Source organism: Ursus maritimus, unplaced genomic scaffold (assembly GCF_017311325.1).
Source record: "Ursus maritimus isolate PB19 unplaced genomic scaffold, ASM1731132v1 scaffold_33, whole genome shotgun sequence".
NCBI lineage: Eukaryota > Metazoa > Chordata > Mammalia > Carnivora > Ursidae > Ursus > Ursus maritimus.
In genome coordinates, this window is record NW_024425897.1 from 1,282,708 (window position 1) to 1,291,527 (window position 8,820).

Below are 8,820 nucleotides of genomic sequence, written 5' to 3' on the forward strand. Positions count from 1 at the left end.
CTCCCATCAAGACTGAAGGGTGGGGTCCTAAGACACAAGAGGACTCACCTAGGGTACACAGTTCAAACCCAGATCTCCAATTCCTGAACCCGGGGGGTCAACTGGCTACCCACAGGGATTCCGGACTCTGCCCCAAGTCCAAGGGGACTGGGAGGAGTTGGGGAAGAGGTAGAGCCTCCGGACTGAGTTGCCCCCCTTTCCTAACCACCCATCCTATCCTCTTCTGCTCCCACAGCCAGGATGGGGCAAGGCTGGCCAGAGCAGAGCTGGTGTGACTGGACAGAGGGGGCCGGGCTGGTCAAATCTCCCCTGTTACAGGACCATTCCACGACTCCTGCCTGTCGCACCTGCCAATGCTCCCATTCCGGCCTGAGCTGTCTGAATGCCACAGCTGAGGTCCAAGGGGCCTGTGGGCCTGCAGTTGCCCGGGCTCTGCCTGGCCACCCTTGTGAGTGGTCCCTCGAGGCCCCAGCTGGGCACACACAGGCCGTCACACAACACCCCGTGACTGCCATTCCTCTAGTCACTCTGCTGCCCTCTCCCCTGGGGGCTGTCTTGTCTCCTGATCACACATTCTTCTCTCTTCCCTTTCTCTCCCCACCCCCTTCCTTTCTGAGGGTCTGCGCTGCCCACTCTAAGCTCTTCTTTCTTACTTTCTCTGTCACACATACATGCACACACATGCACACACACGCCCTCCCCGTAGCTCTCACACTCATGCTGTCCTGGCTTCATACCTCCCAAACTTGCCACTTGTAGGTGCCCAGGTGGTGCCACCTCTTCCGGGCTCAGACCCCATTTGCCCCAGCGCAGTACTGCCCTCCCAGCTCTTCCTTAATCCTCCAGCTCACTGCACCCTTGGAGGTGTGCTCATCGAGGCCACACACCTGGAGGCTGACACCAGCCTGAGGCTTTGTCCCTGCGATGAATAGGAGGCCCTGTAACCACTCCCTCTGCTACCTGACCCAGCACACAGCCCAGCATCTGGCGCTAGGGAGCCGAGGAGCAGGTCCCCACGCTGGGAGGGGGCGTGCGTCTAGCGTGGAGTTCCGCCTCACCAGCCTGAGCGATCCCGGCGCAGGCTCCACTTGCACACCTCCAGGGACGGGAAGCTCACTATCTTTCACGTCCACAGGGACCCAGAAAGCGTTTCGGGTAAGGGGCCGCTCCAGGCCACCCCGGGCGCCCCCGTGGGTCCGGCTCGGCCACTGGGCCCAGCCTGCATGCCCGGCACCCCCTCGGCGAGGAGCGGCCGACCGGCGGAGGGCACTCACCGGGGGCCGCGGGGCCCAGGCTAGCAGCGGCGGCGGCGGGAGCAGCAACAGCAGCAGCGGGAGCAGGAGGGTGCGCAGGACCGCGCCGCGGAGCCGGGCGGCCCGAGCCATCCGCCCCGGGGCTGCTGGGCCTGCTGGGCCGCGACGGGCCACCGCCCCTTATAGCCTCCGCCCCGCCCCTGTCCCGCCCCGGTCCCGCCTCTCGCGCCTTTTGTTCTAAACTCTCCCCGCGGTGGCCGCGGCCAGCGTGGGGGAGGTGGACGGGGAGGGGCTGGCCCGGCTGGGGCCGGGGACCGGAGACCCAGCCTTTCCCGGAGGCTGGCCGAGCCTGAGGTCTCTGAGGCCTGGTGCTGGGTGACCGAGGCCAGCTGGTGCTACTCCGGGCCTCAGTTTCCCCACTGTGCTGTGGGGAGTCTGAGAGGGGTTGGGTTTCACTCCTTCTGGTCCCTACCCCCACCTTTGGAAGGCTTTCCCTAGCTGGTCTTCCTGGTGGCCTGACCTCTGACCTACTGCTAGCCTATGACAGGTGTTTCTTCCCATGGGCAAGTTTTCCTAACCCTTACAGCCTTAGTGGATCTGGAAGATGGCACAATAGCCCCTCTGAGACAAGGGATGTGTCCCAAGGGAAACTGAGGCATAAGGAGGAGGCTGGCCAGCCTCCCAGCTTAGAACTACAGACAATTTATAAATGGGAAAACTGAGGGCTCAAGAGGAAGGGACCAGATCAGGCTTTCCCAGATCAGCAGGCAAGTGGAGGGGTCGGGAGGGAGGGTGCTATCAGCAGACTGAGGCAGGTGGGGGGACAGTGTCTGAGTGGGGCACTGGCTGCCCAAGAGACTAACATGCTCCACAGGGGCCCTAAGGGCCAGCCTCCTGCGACCCGAGAGAGAGGAAGTGAAAATCAAAGGACAGGGTGGTGTCCGTATTCTGGAAGATCATCCTCCACGCTCATGACCTGGGGCCTCATCACTAAGGCGATCTGCTCCATCATGGGTAATGTAGAGCCCAGGCCAGCAGTGGCTCCCATCCTGCCAGGCAGGGTCCTGAGAGGCTGCAAGGTGAGCCTGTGGGCACCCTGGGCGGAAAAAGGGAAGGAGTCGAATAGGGAGAGGAGGGCAATCTGACCCACTCAGCCTCTCCCTCCAGGTCCCAGTTCAGGGAGTTCTGGTAGCCTCTCCAGGAGGCCCCACAGAGACTCCTAGAGGGCCAGGAGAGAAAGACAAGACAGACCTGAAGTGTTACCAATCTTTTTCTTGAAAGTGACTCACTTCTGCTTGGGGTGATTTCATCCTCCCTACAATCCCGGTGCCACAGGGCCACCACCCGCACATGGGACAGTGATGGGGAGGGTAAAGAAATCAGAGCTCCTCCCAGCCCAAGGGTAATAATATGGTCATCAAGAAATCACTCAGAAAAAAAAACATAAACCTCAAGTTCCTGAAGGGCTGGGAAGCGTCCTAAATCCGCGCGTCCGCCCTTCCCTTGGCCTGGAACCAAAGTGGTAAAACCGCGAGGCCAAAGGATTCAAACCTGCGCAAACACCTCTGGGCACCTTTGGAAGGGGCATGCTGCTTTTACGTCCTGTAAACGCTGTCACTGTCCAGCGCTGCATCTTTTGCGGGGTCGGGTGTCAGGCGAGGTGCTGGGCCGCATGGCGGGGGTGGGGGTGGGGTTCATCTCACCCCAGGAGGGTGCTGCGCAAGGCTTCCCAAGGTTGCAGCGCTTTTGAGCCGGGATGGAGTCTAAGAGAGGCTTGGGACGCCCCCTGGCGGGCGTTCTGGGGACAGGTCGCGCCGGGCCTTCCTCCGGGTATTTCTTCCCAGCTCTACTCCACCCCACGCCAGCGACCCTGGGGCCAAGTCGTAGTTGGTAAACTCAGTCCGTAGGAGGGGGATCAGAGCCTAGCCTAGCGCCTCGTGCCCCTCCCTTGCTGGCTTCATCCGGTCGCCTCCCTGTCTATTTCTCCCCTGGCGCTCGGACAGCAACCAACCCGCCTCCCTGCGCTCCGCGGTGGTTTTTGAAGGGACTTGACCCGTCGCCTCGGCGTAAGCCCTCGGCACTTTGCAGGACTGGACTGTGTCCCCAGGGCCCACACAGCTCGGGCCAGGCACAGGGAGGGCGCGGGGTAACACTGCCAGCTAAGAAGGACGCTGAGACGAGGTGAACCCGTAAGGGCCAGGGCCGGAGACCCGCGTAAAGGTGAGCGCGGCCGCAAGCCCAGCGACTCCGTCTGGAGGCGTGTCCCCTAGGCCCCGCCCCCTTGCGCCGGCAGTGTTTAGCCGTACGGCGTTTGTCCCCGAGACCGAACCGCTGCCACTGTCGCCGTCTCTGACTGCGCTGGGCCGAGTTTCTCCGCCACCACCATGCCCCGGGGGAGCCGAAGCGCGGCCGCGCGGCCAGCCAGGTGTGAGCGAGACAGGGGCGGGTGGGAGGGGGCTAGGGAAGCGCGGGCGCTCCCCCACAAGGGCGAGATAGCTTGACCTTGGCGGCTGCTGCGCCATCTTGGTGGGGGGAGGGGCGGGGTGCCGCAACCACGTGTCTAAGACGGTGGTCCCCCGCCCTGGGGAGGGGGAAGGAGAACAGGGTTCGTGTCCCGAAACTGCAGGCCCCTGGGGCCCCAGTTCAGGGGTCCGGCCCGGATTAACCCTACTTCCTCCCCACCGCGCAGCCGCACTGTTCACCCGCCCGCGCACCCGCCGCCCTCGGCCGCTGCACCGGCCCCCGCCCCGTCGGGCCAGCCCGGCTTGATGGCGCAGATGGCGTCCACGGCCGCTGGAGTGGCCGTGGGCTCGGCTGTGGGACATGTCGTGGGTAGCGCCCTGACCGGAGCCTTCAGCGGGGGGAGCTCAGAGCCCGCCCAGCCTGCCGCTCAGCAGGTGAGCAGCGGGCTCAGGAGAAACTGAGGCCGACTTCTCACAAGGGCCACGTAGTAGGGAGCTGCTGGAATGTCCAGCGAGAAGAGCCCTGGCGTGCGTGTTCAGAGCTGCCTCAGGCCCAGGACTTTTCCCAAGAAGGGCCTTATTCCTCACTCTGCTTTTGGCCTCCTGTCACTCGCAGGCAGGCTCTCCTAGCCCCTGAGGCCAAGGTCCCTAGACGGCCAGGGACCAAAAGCCCTTTAAAAATGGGGAAACCAAAGCCTTTAGCGCTTCAGAGACTGGCCCAAGGTAACCTAACGCTAGTGGAGGGGAGGAATGTTGAAGTACTCGAGTTCCTGCTCTCCCTGTTCCCGGGTTGTGCCCTGTAGTCCCTGCATCCCAAGGGCAAGGGGTAGCCAGCAACTCTGAGCCCGGTTCCTGCTCACCTATCCCCTACTGGGCACCCCACCAGTCCTGAGCTAAATGCAGCTTAGTGGTAGGGTCAAGGGTCATGAGGATGAGGCTGGAAGCTGCTGTACTTTTGGGGGTGGGGCTTATACTCCCAAGAGTACAAGCACATCACCTTGCTTTTCTAGAGCCTTCTCCCACCTCTTAGGCCCTACCTGCTCAGCGAGCCCATTATGAAGCAATTGGAAAATGCTGTCCATACCGGCATTAGCATCAGCTGAGTGGGTTTGACAGGGCTGTGGGCTCTTTCTGTTTTCGCTGATGGAGCAGCTGAGGCTAGACAGGGCAGGCTGGCCCGAGTCACTCAGCCTGCCACGGGTCCCAGGGGCACCTGGACTGGGGGTGTGGGGAGGGGCCGGCAGCCCCTAGCTTTGGAGCCCACTTCTGGGTGCCAGCCTGGAGCTGACTTTGCTGCCTCTGTGCCACATGCCAGGCTCCCACACACACTGGCCCCCAGCCCCTGCAGTTGGGGCCCTGCGCCTACGAGATCAGGCAGTTTCTGGACTGCTCCACCACTCAGAGTGACCTGTCCCTGTGTGAGGGCTTCAGCGAGGCCCTGAAGCAGTGCAAGTACAACCATGGTGAGTGGGCAGCCCCTGACCCAGGCAGGAGTGGGAGGGATAGTCCCTCTTCCTGCACCTGCAGGCTGACCACCAGCCTCTGCCACCCCTCCTTCTGTAGGTCTGAGCTCCCTGCCCTGAAGAGACAGGTGCGGACTGGTGCAGATCCATGAGCCAGCCCTGCACCCACCTGCACCCCTTCATCGACAGCCGGACCATGACGTCAGATTGTACCCACGTAGCTGGGATTGGGAGTGAGGAGGGGGTTTCTCACCCCACAGATGACCGGAGACGCAAATGTGCAATTAAAAGAGTTTATTTTAGATCATAGCCTGCCGTGTGCCCTCTCACTAGCCTGTCTGCTGGGGTGGAGTCAAGGAGCATGGATGGATGTCCGTCTGTGGGGTGGAATTGCTTCACCTTAAGCTGACATCTAGGGTGGGGTCAGGGGAGGAGCCCTGTTGTAATCTGATGACCTTGGACAGTCCAGATAGGAGTGAGGCAGTAGCAGGGACCCCAAGGGCATCTGACTCTGGGGACTAGAATCCGTGGAGGTGGCTGATTGTTGTCTCCTGCTCTCAGGGATGCTTGCCCCCTTCACCCTCCTTGTCTCTGCCTCTGGATCCCTTTCTCTGCACCCACATCTTGGGGGCTGCCCTTGGTGGCCTCACATCAGGTCTGCGACCTTGACCCTCTGGCTGATGCAACTCTCAGTAAGTCCAGATTCTGCAAGAAGAATGCCCGTGGGCTGCTGTTTGGGCCCGATCACACATGGCAGAGGTCACAGCCAACCCTCTTGGATGAGAGTCCAGCTCAGCCACTTGGCTTGATGTGCCAGATCACAGGACCTGCTGGAACAGACAAGCAGGCCCTTCAAACCCAAGGCGGACCTCACTGTCACATGCTCTGTGCTCCCTTCACTGAGTTCATCACCTTTGCATTGAGCACCTATTGTGTGCCAGGCTCTATTCGCTATCTCCAGGGCACTGAGGACGTTCCTGCCCTTGGGTACTAGTTCAGTGGAGTGGCAGGGATGTGTCTCGGTGCAGTGTGTTCCACCTTGTAGGTATGTATGTGTATGTGTGTGCGCGGGGTGTGGGGGTGGGGTTTGTGGTATATCAGCACACAAGCTTGTTCCCCTGGGACTTTGGGTGTGAGCATCCCCCCGGTGGCCATGTCTCCTCCTTACCTGGCTGGCTCCTGGCCCCAGCTAGCGGGTCCTGGATGGCAGGGAGCCCATCCTTCGTGGCCTTGAAAGGGGGCCTTGCTCCTGGTGGCCACGCCGAGTGCTCGTGCGCCTCTTCCGGCCATCACTCATGGGGTGTAGGCCTGACAGGTAGTGAAGCTCCTCTGGAAGGCCCAGGAAGCCCTACCAGTGGGTGCTGGGGAGAAGGTGCACCCTCCCCCTGGGGCTCAACCGTGACACTCACCTGCTAGCTCTGGATACTGGTCATCCAGGTTCTCCAGTAGGGACTCATAGCGGGTGGGGGCCCCACCCTCCCCCTCTGTGGAGGGAGGAAGACCAATTCCTGACTGGCCTGCTGGTCTCCACCCCCACCTCTCCCTCTGGACCTGTTCGCTGGTCCTGGCTGGAGCCAACAAGGTATTGGATGGGAAGAGTCAGGGCTAGGTCCTGGCCAAAATGGGGCTGGCCAGGGCCTTGGGTGGTCTCTGGACTGCTGTCCCCCTCTCACATTCCAGCATAACTCTGGGGGGAAATCTTGGGCCCTACTTACTGATGATCTGCACGAGAACATAGGTCCCACGCTCCTGCAGCAGGGGGCTGCTCGTGGAAGGGGCCTGGGAAGCCCCCTCCTCCAGTCCCTCATCCAGACTCACCAAGTGCCCATCCTCAGCCAGGAGGGCAATGATCGCTGGGAAGGCAGGGAGGCAAAGCAGGCTGGCACCTCTGCCTGGGGGCCCTTGGTCCCTCCTCCCTAGTACCCCGCCCTGCCCTCTCACCATCTTGGGGCACCTGCCCTCTCTTCCTCAAGTGGGCTGTGAGGGTCACGGGGCTGCACCAGGTGTTCACCAGTTTCCAGCAGCCAGCTGTAGGGGTGGGGCAGAAGTGACTGAATAGGACCCTCTGATTCCCCCATCTGGGACCATCTGGTCTCCCTTCCATCTCTTCTCTAACCAGAGCAGGGAATAGGGCTCCAGGATTAAGACTGTACCTTCCTCCATCCATCTTTTGAGATGTCGGTGACGGGGGCACACAGCTCCTGCCTCCTGCACCAGATGCCCCCCTCCCGCTCCAGCACTGCCTCTGCACAGGACTTCACCTCCAGCACTAGACCCCCCGCCTCCCACCCCAGCCCCACCTGCCACCAGAAGTCAGGGCTCTAGGTGCTTGATGTATCCTGCAGCTTGAGGACCACCGACCAGGTTAGAGATTGTGTGACTTAAAAACACACCCCATGGTGATGTTGTGGGTGCTTTTCTGGAGGAGCCCATGGGATTTCCCAGGACCCAGCCATCTGGGTTGTCCTTCAAGGGATCCAGGCATTCTCGCTGCCTCTTCATAGAGCTGTTTCTCTAAACCCCCCCCCCATCCTCTTATGCAAGTGCATCCCCCTTCCCCACACTGCCTCCCCAATCTCCCCCAGGGCAGAAGGAAGCAGGCCTCTGAATGTACCATCCCCCTACCCATGTGTAGGGACAGGGGACCCCACTTACCTCCAAACATCACTTTGATAAACATGGCTGCAGGGGAGAGGAGACAGACGTGGGGGCTTTGATCCCCGAACCTCCGACTTTCCAACTAAGGAAGGATCTAGGGCAGAGATCTGTTCGGGGAGGGATGGCGCTGCCAGGAAATGTGTATGGGGATGGGTGGGTGGATCTGGGCTTCGGTCCTTGCTTGGTTACCGTTGGGGCCGGGCTCCACCAGTCTAGAGGGGTCCCTTTGGCTTCTTCTTCCTCCCGGCTGCTGGGTCAGAGCAGCCCGAGGAGACGAGGAGACGGAGGCCCTCCTGGCTTCCAAGCTGGTCTCCATGGCAGTGGGAGCTGCCAAGTCATCTAGGCAGGAAATGCCTTCCCCCGCAGTATCCTGGTAACAGGATCTGGGGCGGGAGTATGGGCACTCCCTAAGGCAGGGCTACAGTGGGGGCTCAAAGCCTTGTGGTCCAGGGAAGGCCCGAGTCCACATCCCCCCACCAGTAGAGACAGCACTCCCAAGCTGAAAAGGGGGGGATTCCTGGATCAGGCCCCTGCCCTGGGAAAACCCCCACTACGAGCACGAGTTGGTAGGGCTGTGGCTGTGGCGGAAGCAGGGGATCCTCACCACCTTTGCAGTTCCCTACCTTCTCAAGGCCCTTTTCCCTGTGCTCACTGTCTTTCCTCTCCCTCTTTGCCTTCCTCCTCACCTCCAGCCTCCCTTCTCCTCCTGTCCTTGTTTTTCTCCTTGTTTGGTCAAGTTTATTGAGGTATGATTTACATACAGTAAAATTCACCCTTTTTTGTGTTTTCAAGTTTTGACAAATTTCATAAACTACTACCACAGTCGGGAGGCAGGTGATTTCCCTCACCCCCCAGAATTCCTTTATGCCCCTTTGTAGTCGTTACCAGCCCCTGGCCATCACGGCTCTGTGTTCTGCCCCTGCCTTTTCCAGAATTGTATAAAGGGAATCATACAGCATGGATCCTTTTGAGTCCGGTTTCTCT

At 60.9% G+C, this 8,820-nt stretch overlaps 3 protein-coding genes across 6 annotated transcripts in view; 1 reads left to right on the plus strand and 2 right to left on the minus strand.

Moving 5' to 3' along the window:
* The window catches only part of MMP11 (matrix metallopeptidase 11), a 10,300-nt gene extending 8,886 nt beyond the window's left edge, over positions 1–1,414 (minus strand). For both annotated transcript variants that reach the window (XM_040619522.1, XM_040619523.1), the window contains exon 1: positions 1,275–1,414. In XM_040619522.1, the coding sequence (XP_040475456.1) occupies positions 1,275–1,385 (111 nt within the window). In that variant the 5' untranslated portion in view covers positions 1,386–1,414. The remainder of the gene's footprint in view (positions 1–1,274) is intronic.
* A 2,103-nt stretch (positions 1,415–3,517) lies between these two features.
* Positions 3,518–5,487, plus strand: CHCHD10 (coiled-coil-helix-coiled-coil-helix domain containing 10). Its single transcript, XM_040619529.1, has 4 exons — positions 3,518–3,678; positions 3,943–4,150; positions 5,031–5,178; positions 5,279–5,487. Exons 1-4 carry the CDS (start codon positions 3,638–3,640, stop codon positions 5,296–5,298), a joined length of 417 nt encoding a protein of 138 aa, XP_040475463.1. The 5' UTR covers positions 3,518–3,637; the 3' UTR covers positions 5,299–5,487.
* Positions 5,458–8,174, minus strand: CUNH22orf15 (chromosome unknown C22orf15 homolog). 3 transcript variants are annotated; one of them, XM_040619528.1, is made up of 7 exons: positions 8,026–8,174; positions 7,834–7,860; positions 7,120–7,206; positions 6,894–7,031; positions 6,588–6,746; positions 6,347–6,507; positions 5,458–6,005 (listed from the first exon to the last, which is right to left on the minus strand). In XM_040619528.1, the coding sequence occupies exons 1-6, from the start codon at positions 8,150–8,152 to the stop codon at positions 6,368–6,370; spliced, it is 678 nt and encodes a 225-aa protein (XP_040475462.1). In that variant the 5' UTR covers positions 8,153–8,174; the 3' UTR covers positions 5,458–6,005; positions 6,347–6,367. The 3 variants fall into 3 exon arrangements, with proteins under 3 accessions (XP_040475462.1, XP_040475461.1, XP_008695761.1); XM_040619527.1 differs by having other exon boundaries at positions 5,458–6,008; positions 8,026–8,171; XM_008697539.2 differs by having other exon boundaries at positions 5,458–6,008; positions 6,588–6,662; positions 8,026–8,159.
* Between the last annotated feature and the right edge of the window lie 646 nt (positions 8,175–8,820).